Source organism: Caloenas nicobarica, chromosome 2 (genome assembly GCF_036013445.1).
Source record: "Caloenas nicobarica isolate bCalNic1 chromosome 2, bCalNic1.hap1, whole genome shotgun sequence".
NCBI classification, from domain to species: Eukaryota; Metazoa; Chordata; class Aves; order Columbiformes; family Columbidae; genus Caloenas; species Caloenas nicobarica.
Genome location: NC_088246.1, coordinates 116,446,187 through 116,459,868, shown reverse-complemented (window position 1 = coordinate 116,459,868; position 13,682 = coordinate 116,446,187). Strand labels below are relative to the sequence as shown.

At 40.0% G+C, this 13,682-nt stretch overlaps 1 protein-coding gene across 1 annotated transcript; it reads right to left on the bottom strand.

The window, feature by feature from the left end:
- LOC135985649 (histamine H3 receptor-like) lies at positions 1-7,033 on the bottom strand. The gene is made up of 3 exons (XM_065629169.1): positions 6,719-7,033; positions 3,562-3,728; positions 1-795 (listed from the first exon to the last, which is right to left on the bottom strand). Exons 1-3 carry the CDS (start codon positions 7,005-7,007, stop codon positions 1-3), a joined length of 1,251 nt encoding a protein of 416 aa, XP_065485241.1. The 5' UTR covers positions 7,008-7,033.
- Between the last annotated feature and the right edge of the window lie 6,649 nt (positions 7,034-13,682).

The following is a 13,682-nucleotide window of genomic DNA, read 5'->3' as shown; positions in this document are numbered from 1 at the left end:
CTAAATAGAAGGTGTGTTACGTGATCTCAATGTTGCAAACTTTTTGGGACATAATATTTTCATGAAAGCCATGCGAAACCTCATATGACAGAGAGGGTAAAGAAATGGGTTTAAAGAGGAATTGAGCCACAAAAGCCAAAAGGTTATTTCATACAGGGATTTATGGACACAGGTTCCTTGGCAGGCCCCACGAATAATCATTAGTAAAGTGTATGGGGCCCAGCAAATGGCAAAGACACACACAATTATGGCGAGCGATTTCGCTATTTTCTTGTCCTGCTGCAGTTTTGACCCGGTCCTTGAATGGAAAGAAGCAGAAAATTCCCTTTTGAGAGCCGTGGAACTGGTTTGTGTTGGAGATGGACAGTTAGCCGTCAGTGCTGGTCTCCATGACTTCGTTAAGGATGAAACACTGTCCTCTGCTTCCGATGGAGAAGAAGATGCTCCTGGCCTTGGCAAGAGGCAAAATCCCCAGGACAGGCTGCCCCTCCTCGCAGGCTCGCAGTCCTGGGTGCTGCCGTGCCGCTGCCGCCTCTGGATGCTGTGGAAGATGCGCACGTTGAAGTAGGTCACCGAGAGCAGCGGCACAAAGAACTCCAGGGTGGACGCGCACAGGAGGAAGTACCAGTTGTCGTAGAACTCGGCGTAGCACTGATCCGCCGCTACCACGCTGCGTCCGGCCACGTGCTCCCAAAAGAGGATGGCCGGGCAGTAGAGGAGGAAGGCAAAGACCCAGGTGGCCACCATCTTGATGACAGGGTTGGACGTGATTCCCCGCTGGGCTCTGTAAGATACCTTTGAAGGAAAAAGACATTTCACAGATAACATTTTGGAACAACTATCTCAAAAAAACCATAAGCAAGCAAGTCAAATATAATATTTGTTCTGTAATTCCCCAGACACCTGGAACATCTTCACTTGTGTAAGGTCCCGAAAAACTCTGTTAGTCTTGCTCATCAAATACTGTAGCTCTGTGATTGATTTTAATACTCGGGATTAGAGAGGAGCCAAAATTATGATGGCTAAACTACTGTTTGTCTTCCAGATGTGAAAAGATGTGGCTTGTTTTCATCACTACCACAGGAAGGTAGCAATAAGGAATCAGTTTATGATTCGTGAAATGTGCAGGCTCAGAGAGTGAAAGCAGCTGTGAGACTTCCTTCCTGCAGAGGCAAACGTAGAAGCCTTCTATATTAGACAGGTTGCCATGTGAGACTGCAAACACTAGACAATATAATTTTTAATACTGTTTCCTCTTGACTTAGCAGAAAAATCTATCCCACGCGTATGCTTTAACATCTCTTACTTTATTGAAACATTGTTTTAACGCTCACTTTAACTTGTAAACAGCTCGTTGCATCACTGCAAATCTTGATATTTTGATGTCTAGCCAGACTGCCTTCGTTTATTTTACTCTCCAGACATAAATATCAGTGTTTGAAAAAAATATTAAGAATTAAAGACATGTCATCCAAAGTTAGGAAACATAAGAGTTAAAACCATCCTTATAATAGTCCAGCCGGTATGTACAACACAAACTTCTAGCTTTTGGTGTCCTGCATCTTTCAGAGCACAAGATAATCTGTTAAGGAGAAGCTGGACAATTTTATTTCCTCCATAAAGTTCAACATTTGTCATCCCAGGCTTCACTCAGACCCAGAACTACTACCTTCCTCATCAGCTTCCTATGCTGCTCATTAGCGCAGCAGCTGCATGCTATACAAATATTAATGAACGGTATCTTCACAGCCACATACGACATAAGGGGCATTGGCCCTGTATTATCAGTGAGCAACAGATCAATAGTGCAGTGTTACACACATTATTTTAGATTCTCTGTTTTGTACACCTGTAGACTGAAGATTCAGACTCCTCTACATCTTAAAGCATCGTATCAGTTCAGAGCACAGCTCCAGTTCTGCAATAATAAATTTGCAGCCCTTTGCAAGATCACAAGCATCTCAATTTAGTAGGCAGAAAACAGGAAGCTCAGCACAGCTTCACAGAAAGGTAAGTCTGAAATGGCTGGCCCCTGGCCACAAGCTGGGTTTGCAGCAGAGGCAGAGGTGCATCCCAAGTCCATGAGAAAGCGTAATATATTTTCTTTGGATAACAGCCGTATGTTACACACTCCTGGAGAGAAACACAGAATGTGCTAATGTAAACAAAGACCATCAACAGTGCATTAGAACATGGAGCTCAGCGGGGTTGCAGAGGACTTTTTAATTTACATTTTTCACATTCTGAGTTCTGCAAATTCATCAATATTTTTCATTACCATTTCTTAAATACAGGGATTTTCATACATCATTGTTCCACTAAAAAAAAAACCAAAAAAACCAAAACCAAAAACCAAAAACACACACACACAAAATACCCAGCAACAACCAACCCTAAAACCACAACACTGGGGAAGAAGACAAAAAGATTAGGCGTTGTATCAGCACTTCCCAAACAAGAACCTCCTGGTCTAACCCAGCCCATGTCACTCGAGCTAGTAGACACATCAAAAGCAAGGGATGTTGACAGTCTGTTCCTCAGATTATCTTCTGATGCAGAAGAATAATATGCAAGAAACACCTCTTACCTCTCCGCACAGTTTGATTCATTCGCCTTTTGGCTTCAAGGGATTAGTTTCCACCCAACTGTTTGTCACCCCCTATGGAGATGCAGATCCTCATCTGATTTTCAGTCAGTCCATTCCACGTCTCTCTCCATACCCTTTTCTCCTTTTAAAATTTATTCAAAGCCTACACGCATCCTTGACTCAACATAGTTTCCATTAGCACTCTTCTAATGACCAAAGCACAAGTTCTTCAGACTCCTGCTACCCCCTTTCCTACCTTGACCTTCCTACCTCCTCTGTAGTGGCATTAAATAATTTCTAATCCAGGCAGTGGAAGTGAAACACTGAGGTACTGGAGAGAGTTCAGAGAAGGGCAACGAAGCTGGTGAGGGGCCTGGAGCACAAGTGTGATGAGGAGCGGCTGAGGGAGCTGGGGCTGTTCAGCCTGGAGAAAAGGAGGCTGAAGGGAGACCTGATCGCTGTCTGCAACTGCCTGAAAGGACTTTGTAGCGTGGAGGGGGTTGGTCTCTTCTCCCGAGTAGCAAGCGATAGGACAAGAGGAAATGGCCTCAAGTTGCACCAGGGGAGGTTTAGATTGGATATTAGGGAAAAACTCTTCGCACAAAGGGTTGTCAGGTATTGGAACAGGCTGCCCAGGGGAGTGGCCGAATCACCATCCCTGGAGGTGTTTAAAAGAGGCATAGATGAGGTTCTTAGGGACAGGGTTTAGAGGTGGACTTGACAGTGCTACGTTAAGGGTTGGACTCAATGATCTTAAAAGTCTTTTACAATCAAAATGATTCTATGATTCTATAAATCATAGTCAAGGCATTGTCCTAAGTCCCAATTAAACACTGAAGCATCAACATTTCTCAAAAAAAAAAATATGGTACAACAATAAAGGACCATTTAGCTTCTAGTGTTAATTGTGAACACTTTGAGTTTTATAGAAATCTCAATATGTGTAAAGGAATAATTAGAAATGTTTGTCTTACCGCTTTAGTAACTGACAGAAAACGGTCGTAGCTGATAAGGACGATGCTGAACACTGAAGCTGTGCACAGGAGATAGTCCATGACTAGCCAGAGCTTGCACAGGCCTCTTCCCAAGTGCCACGTCCCTGTCAGGGCATAAGGGATGTACAAAGGTATACAGAACGCACCTATGGAAAGAAACCAAATGCACACGTCAGTCAGCACTGCAGGCAGCGCTTGTGAAAGCACAGAAATATTTCTGCGGTATCTGATAAAAGCACAATACTGACTGGAATTGCCATGTGGAAGGCTTTGTATTCTCATGCAACCAATAAGCACTTTACTACAAACTAGGCACCAGTAACATTCTTATAATTAATACCTTTCTGAAAGGTGTATCGAGTTTATTGTGCAGCATCATTACTTCTCCTGTTTATATCACCTGCTAAAGGAAGGAGGAGCTGACTTTTTTACCTGCTGAGGTAAACACTTTTCTGTATTAACTACCAAAATTTAAGCAAATAGAAAACATCCTTCCCCATCCCAATGTAATTTACTGTTTTCTACAATAAATGATCTAATTGTCATGCTTCTATCCTCTTAGAAACATATGGTGTCCAAAAGTGCTCTAGAAGTAACTTTTAAGAAATACAATATGACTTTCAGACTAATCTTTAAAACTATTGCTCAAAAGCCTGACAAAACCTGCACAGTTAATTAAGTACACCCAGTCCAACATTTCTTTTCATCATAATTCTTGATCATAACCACTTTTCAGTGGTGAGCTGATAGGCTATTATCTGTGGGAACACACCAAGTGGTAGGAACATACACGGGTATCCCACACCCATGGCTATCTAAATTTAGGGTGTTAAATCCAAACGTTGTGAAAGTGCCAACATGATCTCATTTTAACGAATTTCTAGGTGATGACACTACACACATAGTCACAACGCAGCCTCGTGAGGCTGAAGAGCTAACGGTGCAGTTTGGTATGATGCAGAAATGCAGTGAACAGCATCAATGCTGCAATGAAACAGGATCACTGCATCTATAGAGCAACTAACACTTGCTTTTTTGAGCAAAAGGTTGTGTAATAGATGTTAACCTTCACGGGGGGATAAGGGTACTATTTCAAATTTAGATTTACTTCATAATAATGTGTACTCCTGGAACAGGTACTGAAGAGTACCTTGAGAGTTTCCATTTCCCTAAAAATCTTACCATTCCTGTTATTCTCCCTCTACTAAGATTCAAGGAATCTCTATTCAAATCCAGCTATAGGTCCAGAAGGACAGAGATAAAGCAAAAGCTGTTGAATATTAAAATCAGTTAGATTAAATATAGTAAAAGAATAAGCAAAGGGTTCTGCAAGCACGAAAGTGTGTGCTTTTAGCACTTAGGATCAAGCAGAAAATAAGGATAACTTAGGTAACCTTGAGTCTAAATTGTGTAGCTACAGATATACAAATGAGTTTGATTCTGAAGTACGCAAAGCTTTTAACCCAATTTAGAATGAAAACCTTGATATTCAGGTAAACATAACATGGAACAAAAATTTATGGAAGTTACGTAATGCCAAGTAAGCTCTACTTCCTTCTTTGACAGAGGAAGTTGTTTACTTTGTACTTCTCAGCTAGATGCTGGTATTTGTTCAGCGTGGTGCTAGATTGTGAGCCAGATGACAGACCACCACTCTGTGCCCTGGTTTTCCGTTCAATGCTGTGTTTTTTCCCTGTGTACCACAGCCAGAGAGCAGGCCGCAAGATATCTGCGGCACAACGAGGCAGGTGTCAGCTGGAAGAAGACATCAAACATATGAGGGAAGGGATCAAAACATTACACAAGGAGATCTGGACATCACCAGGACCAAACTATTAGAAGCCATGCCCCTAACAGAACTTCTGACACTGGCAACAAATTTTAACAAGAGTTTCTTCTGCTTTTTCAGTATCCTTTTTAAATGTGTAAGTAAAACAAGTAGAATAGAAACAGTTTTAAAAGATTTTGTTGTGATGTGACAAGAACATAGATTTAATGAAAGACACCTGCTTAAAACCAGCCTTCTGCATACTCAGTAATTTAACCACAACTTTTACCAGAGACGTTCAACACTTCACAGAATATTGCAATACATCTCCAATTGCACATCACAATAGCATTTTAATTGTACCTTTTCTCAGTACAAGTTTCAACATAAAATATATCCCTATGTATAAATATATATAATATCAAACTTCTCAGAAACCTTTTGATTTGTTATTTACCTATACACATTTTCCTAAGGTATGACTCTAGATAGAGCGCATACAGCAAAATGTTTAAAAATACTATTAATCACTGATTAGTTGCAACCTTCAGGTGATTACCTGTATTGTGTGAGAGTAGATTGAAATAGAAGACATCAATCATGTATTCGAGTTCTGCCAGATAATAAATGCTGTATTCAATTTGACTACTTAGACTTTAGTCAAGACTCTTCAAAACCAGCTCACATTCTTTGTTATTCCATATAGAAAAGGAGGCTGAGGGGAGACCTGATCGCTGTCTGCAACTACCTGAAAGGAGGTTGTAGCATGGAGGGGGTTGGTCTCTTCTCTCAAGTAGCAAGTGATAGGACAAGAGCAAATGGCCTCAAGTTGTGCCAGGGGAGGTTTAGCTTGGATATTAGGAAAAAATTCTTCACAGAAAGGGTTGTCAGGCATTGGAACAGGCTGCCCAGGGAAGTGGTGGAGTCACCATCCCTGGAGATGTTTAAAAGGCATTTAGACGAGGTTCTTAGGGACATGGTTTAGTGCTAGGCTTAGGTTACAGTTGGACTCAACCTTCAAGGTCTCTTCCAGCCTAAGTGATTCTATGATTTGCACACAGTAGTATTTTTTTCTGAAGCAAGAACATTAAATATTACCTGTTTACCTAACAAAGGATCCAGTTTTTTCCCTGATGCAACTTTAGAAGTATGCGTGTGAAAAAGGTTGCATTTCTCATTATAACATGTTTTGAGATCTAATATACTGCTAAAACACTTCATGGAGTTTCCACCATTCCTCACCCTTCCCCTCGACACAACGCTGGGAAATAGTTCTCTTAGAAGAAACCACCCAGCAGAAGCAGCCCCACTGCTTCTCCGAAGATTCCAAGGACACAAACAGAACATGCCCCCACACTCATGACTTACCTACTGCAAAGTCAGAAATAGCAAGATTGAGAAAGAAATAGTTACTCCGATGCCTCAGGTTTCTGTCCATGATGAAAGCAAAGATCACCAGGATGTTTCCCAGGGTGGTGACCAGAGCCAGCAACACCATGAGGAAAGCCAGCAGCACCAACATGCCCAGCGAAAACTCGGAGCTCGGTGCCGGTGTGGACAAAGTCTCGTTACATGTTCCAGTCGCATGTGGAGCTTCGGCAGTGCTGTTGTGCATGTTGCGTATCCAGGTCAGTTCAGTCTGGGAAGAAAGTTGCATCCTGCAGAGTTATCTGAAAGGTTCAGATTCATGAGGAGTATAAACAAGATAGGCCAAAAATCCAATAAACATAAAAAAAAGTTGACTTGTGAGCAGAAAATATTAAAAGGTTCTGATGCTAGATAAATACAGTTTTCATAAGATTTTCTAAAATCATGTATATGTCTAGAAGAGCTACCAGCACAAAATATGCAGTTTTTCCAAGCTCATATTTTAAAATACAAGTTCTTTATGCAACCTGATCCTTATCTGTGGAGGTCAGGAGGGCTGATTTGAGATTCTCTCTTGCTTTCCTCCCTTCCTTCCTTCCTTCCTCCCTGCCTTGTTCCCTTCTCTTGCAGAAGTGTTTTGCTTGCTAGCGTTATGGACAAAAATTGTTCCTGGAATTTTATTCTTCATCTTGGGTACATATCCTTACGAGAATTTAAACTATGTTGTAATTTAATCCTTGTTTATCTAGTATCATTGTATTTTAGAGTCTGTAGTCCCTCCCTGTTGTGTTATACCTTTCTCTTGACCAAAGGCATGGTCAGCTTAGTTGTTGCTGTTGTTCTTCTTTCTGTGAACCCTAGGGCTGAAAACTGATATGCTGTAAGTAAGCATATATAGTTACTTACCAGAGCAGTTAAGCAGTAACGGTCCAACCCTCAGACAACAATTGCAAAACTCCCACTGAAATCAGTTTCAAAACCCTCTGTGGCAGCCCCAGCGACAGCATCAGCTGCTGCCATCCCAGGATCAAGGAACAAAATAAACTCCCTGAACGCGAATGAGAGCTTGGCAATTAACTTTAATAGGACGAGGTTTTTCTTTCCACGCTGGTGGGAGAAATCATGTGTCTTCCAGAAGTGCTTATTTTTTGTATGAGTAATGAAGCCACTTGCAGAGCGCTGTGAGCATTCCACAGTTGTAAAAATTCAATCATTTTTATTATGGGTTCTAAAAACACTTCGGTGTCTAATTTTAGATACTTAAATTTGAAAAATGTTGGCTGTCATGTCTGTGCTTCTGTTATAGGAAGAAATTCATTAGCATTTGCCAAGAGCTTTTTCTAATGTTTGAATGGCAGCAGTACAAAAAAGGCAAAACTTTATTATCCATACAAATATCTTCACAGCATGCATGTCCATTACTGCTTTAAGTTTTATGTCATTTCCAGGTAATGCTGGAAATGTAGAAAACACACTTTGGCAATGACTACTGAGTAATATCGCTAGCCTTTCTTCTGCTAGTAATACTGAAGCTGATCTAAATTAAGTTCTTGAGGTCCAAGTTATTATGTGGTTGAAAAGAAAATAAAGCAGTGAACAAATGTGAGGTCAAATTAAGGGTTTGGACAAGTCTGTATTCTGTCTGTCTCAACTGCCTGTAGCCTAAGGAAGAGTGTGGCAAAATACACTGCTGGTGTGGTCCCCATGACTAGTGATTTGTGGCTCCAGGTATCAATATGGTACCAGAAGTGCCATTCAATCATTTTATTTTCACTTCATCTTCTAAACAGTCACCTTCTTACCCCAAGAATTTGTGCTTCTGTGTTTTATTGATAATTAAAGCCATCACAGAGTTCCTATAGATCTCCAAAGAGGGTAATAGTCCTTCTGTGATTGCTTCACTGCAATCAGATCCAGAGAACAGCAGGAAAATTGCCATGGATACTGCCAAACCATGGATCCTATATGAACTGTTACCATGTCCCAATTATACTTTTTCTTTCTTCATACCTAATGCAACCGGTCCTTTCTGACTGGTTTCACCTTGTCAGGGGAGCAACAGTTCATTCCTGTGCATCCAAACTGACAATCCCTTGGTAAGGGGCGCTGAACCTGGGGCGGCTTGCACACACAAAACATACCTGCTGCAAACCTCCAGCAGGGCCTGCTCAGAAAATGCACTGGGCCACATATCCTAGAGGAAAGTAGATAAAAGGTTTTCTTCTTTCAGACATGGGGGTGCTTGCCCTTGGTCAGGAAGGGGTCCTGGAATGGGTTTCCCCATGCCCAGTAACACTCCCTCCTTTTCAACTGCAGAAGAGATAAGATGACCCAAGCTTTTAAGCATTTTTTACTATAGGAAACTTTCGGATATACTTTTGATTCCTTACTTGTCCCTGATGGCCAGAAATGGCAGCTTGAGCTGGCAAGCTTTTTTACAGACTGGTGTCTATGATGAATCAATGCACAGCCACTGGTCCCAGAAAAAAAAAGTATTTGTTACCATCTCCTGAACAGCCCGTGACCACCAAAAGCCTGCAAAAGTCTTAGAAAAGCAGAAAAATCATAGATCCAAACTGTGCACGAACAGAATATGGTTTCATAAAAAATACAAATAGACAAGCCACAAGGCTGAAAGCCGCTGTTTGTAACGATTACAGTTAAAACTGGATCCTCTTAATCACAAACCCCTTATCAAGTTTTATACATTTTTTTCTTCACTGAGAATCTAAAGTGGTAGTTGAGTTACTCATGCAATTTGCAACTACTCTGCCTTAGAATAGTGCAATTACAGCTCTTTGCAAAAGTAAGAATAACATTTTGGACCGTTTTCTTCTCTCTCAAGCTGCTTTACAAAGTATAAATAGCAAGGTTCTCGTTGTATCTTAACTCAAAATGATCTGTGCTGAGAAACTGAATGATAAGGATGTTATGAGTACTAAATAATAAGGCTACACACATAATGACTTCCAAGGTGTGACAACTACATCCTCACTTTTGTACCATCCAACAGGTTATTGTAGTTTATATATAATATATATGCAATAGCTGTGCTATACCTTGCTAAGGCAAGAAATTGAGAAAAATCTAAACAAGTAAGCTAAGAATATGGTATCACTTTGAATTCCCTGCTTTTCTTTGACATTTTTATTTATTGCTGCAAGAATTAAGACACCAGCATAAGTGTAATAAAGTTTAGCAGTCCAAGTGTCCCCTGGAAACCTGGAAATTGTGGTCCAAGTGGACACGCCTTGTAACTTTTCAGTCTGTTATTGGATCTATCTGCTTCAGTTTCCTCAACCCTAAGCAAAAGGCAATGCTTAGTGAGATTCTCAAAATCTGAGCGAAATTCTCCATTAATTAATAGAGTATGTCAGCGGTAGAGAATGAAAGATACATTCTCCAAAGTACTTTTATTCTAAACTTCGATAACTCATTTGGGAAGCAAGGAAGACAGATTTCACAGCCTCAAACATCAAGCTGAAGACAGAGTGCTTCATCCTAGCTGAGCACTCACTCTACCCATACACTCTTCAGTCTCAAGAGTGTCCCAGCAGCTTCACAGTTTTTCATGAGAAACAGCTGACCTTACCAAACGGCTTAAATCCTAGGGTGCTTTCTAGGAGTATACAGCTACCTAATTCTCTCTCACACAACATTTCTTCTTGGAGCTAACTTAGATCTAACTTGGTTTCTCAAAATCTTAGACATCTAGCTCTTCCACACCATGCTTGGGAAGTCAGTGTGCAGCAAGGCACCTAAAATTATGGATGCTACGCTCCTGTGCCTTGTGAATGTACCTCCACCATCACAGACCTATTTTGCAGGAGACATTATGCCATGCAACCAATCTGTTCACATCCAGAAGATAAACTACACCAGCCAGCAAGTTTAGTTTTGGTGGGTTTTTGTTTGTTTGGGGTTTTTTGGTTTTGTTTTTAATCACCAGCAGTATAACTGAAGTTTAATAGAAGATCCATTCCATAAGCTTTTAGCAGGTTTTTTTTTGTGTGTAGCTATAACTATGATTAAACCAGTCTAGAAAACTTGTCTAGCTAGATAAATACCCTAAGTAGATACTGAATAAAATGTTGATTTTCTGCTGGGGTCAGGGCAGCATATGAACTGCTCAATGATAATCCCATAAAAAGATATGGAATTTTTATGCAAATAGACATGCTAGACAATAAGGGCATAGTACAGATTAATACACCAAAAGGATCCACAAGTAAATGTTCCAGCTTCCTTTTCCCTTCCTTCTTCCCCAGGCATTAAACAAGAACACATAGTAGACAGTAAAAGCATCACCCTGAATTACCTACTGATTAAAGTGTTCAGACTTTGCAATATCAAGAAATTACAAAGAGTCCAGAATTGCTATGCTGCAATTAGAGAGGGAATTATCTTCACTTTTAAAGGTCCAGGGCAGTAGATTTAAAAAACAAGTGACCTTTCATATTCAGCACAGAAGATTTCCAGATATACAGTAGGACATTTACATTAAATGTTCTGTCTCATTGCCACTTCTTCAAGAGGAGCTTGGAAGAATGACATTGCTCAACTGTCTTGAATTCATTAAGGATCTTCTAGTTGAAGTCTCTGTTTTACAGAGAAACCACCTGGCAGTTCTTCAGAAGGTACTTCGCTACAAAATACCCCAATTAGAGACCACATATAAACTCCAGTTCTTGGCCCAGTCACTTAAGTCCAAGCAACAAAGCAAAATAAATCATTCTGATACTACCTTGAAGGAGACTGGGGTCCTGTAATGGCTAATCTGGTTTCAGCCGTACTCCTGATTCATATCCAGAAAAGCAAAGTGAAAACAGTAAAAGAGAGAGATAAGACAGAACACATTGGGGGGGGGGGGGGGGGGCGCGGGAAGTAGTCACAATCCACCTCTTTCTGCCAGTGTTTGATCCTTCATGGACATATTTTTATTATACGCAACTGTACTCTAGGTACGAATCAATGATATGATCCTTTTATTTTTTGTTTTCCTCAGAACTCAGGGTTAAAACTGCTGCCTCAGGTTAACATTATACTTTCTATTTTTAAAGTTGTTGCAAGCCACTTACTAGCTCACACACAATTTATTTAACACAATCTGATTTCTCATCAAGTTGCACCATCAAGTTCTGAACTGAAGAACATTGGTGCTCCATTCTTTTTTAATTCACTTTCAATACATTCTTCTAGATCCTTACTTAGAAATCCTTATCAATGTAATCTATGATTTAAAATTAAACAAGATTATTACATTGTTTAGCAGTAGGAGTTTAGGATACCAGTATTTGTCATAATGCATTTAACAGGAGCATGGAGATTGCATCTCAAACTTACTCAAAAGCAAAGGCTGATCCCACCCTTGTTACCTGGTAGAGGAGGAAGCTGCACCAAATCTAAAACAGCTCTTAAATAACAGAGTGCAAAAATTCCTTCCTTTCCCACCATCAGGGGTACTTCTGCCAATTCTGCTTAACTTCATTTCACCACAGAAACCTGCAAAAAATGGTGACACATACCTAACAGAAAATGCAAACCTTTCTTCTTTCTGCATAGACATATACCGAAGGTTTCAGCTTCTCTCTTAGTATCTGTAAACCTCACCCCAAAAAATCAAAAATGATAACTTATGCTAGTAACATAGGCCATGAAGCATGCTGAGGCACTGGTCTCAAAGGAAAGGACAAAGTCCTGTGTTGCAAAACTGTTCTGGAAAGCTATATGAAAACTTGTTCTTAAAATAAAGGAAGTTAAAACTTAAGAAATGCTTACAAACCAAAATAGGAAGAGAATAAAACATCTCTAACCAAAAGTGTCCACAGTCACCCAGCACTCCGAAAGAAATAGCATGAAAATAAACATTTCCACTCTGTTGGTCTGTTTACAGCCACTTTAAGGGACAGAGGATTAATTTAGCTCACTGATTGGATGACCTATATGATCTATTTCATTTATGCAGCAAGTGGTTATCAAAAACTCATTTCTTCCATTTTGGGGTTTTAGTTTTTGCTAACGCACAACACTGAAACAAGATTCTGGAGGACAAGGATTGGTACTTTCTGAAAAAAACAGTATTAATTTTTTTTTTTTTTTAAAAAAAAGGACAATTATCTTTCGCGTCCCTCAGACTGAACATCCAAAAGCTCAGACTTGCAGGATCACTTGTTGATTCTGAGCGTTCAAGCTTAAAGGATGACCTTTGGAAAAAGAACATGTGTTACCATGAGTGGAACTGAATCCTGCGCAGCTGTAGCAGAACATCTCGCAATCCAACTGGTTCCCATATTAAGTAACTGCTATAATTTCAAACTTTCATAAAAGCAACAGAAACTTTGGAATACTTACATTAATAAGGTACTGGAAGTGAATGGCAAAACAGGAGTATATCCATATGATAGACAACTACAAACAAGAAATACTTGTATGACCCAAAAAGTGCAAGACTACTACATACTGTAATATTAATATATGGATCTCCTTCCCTGGGACAAATGGCATTTGATTATTACAAGTACAGATGCTAAGCCTGAATCCAAAAGAGCCTTACTATGCAGACAAGGTAATGGAACTGCATAAAATTGTTGCAGTAAATCAATGCAGGATCTATCTGCCAGAGAATCAGTGTTTTGTTGTTGTGGGGTTTTTTGTTTGTTGTTTGTTTGTGGGGTGTTTTGTTTGTTTCATTTTTGGTTGGTTGGTTTGTTTTTTAAATCACATATATTAGTGGTACTTTTCAAGTTACTGAAATTCTTAAGAAATATCCCTGTTGCTATATCAAACTCTGGAATAGTTACCTTGATTAGATGATATTTGCGTTGAGGACGGTTTTCTGAGGTACCCCTACTGAAGAACTATCATAGACAGTTCAGTGTAAGAACACATTGGCAAAAAGATTTATACTGAACTGGTGGTCAAACAAACTAGTCTTACAAATATACCTTTAAACTATTTAAGTGCC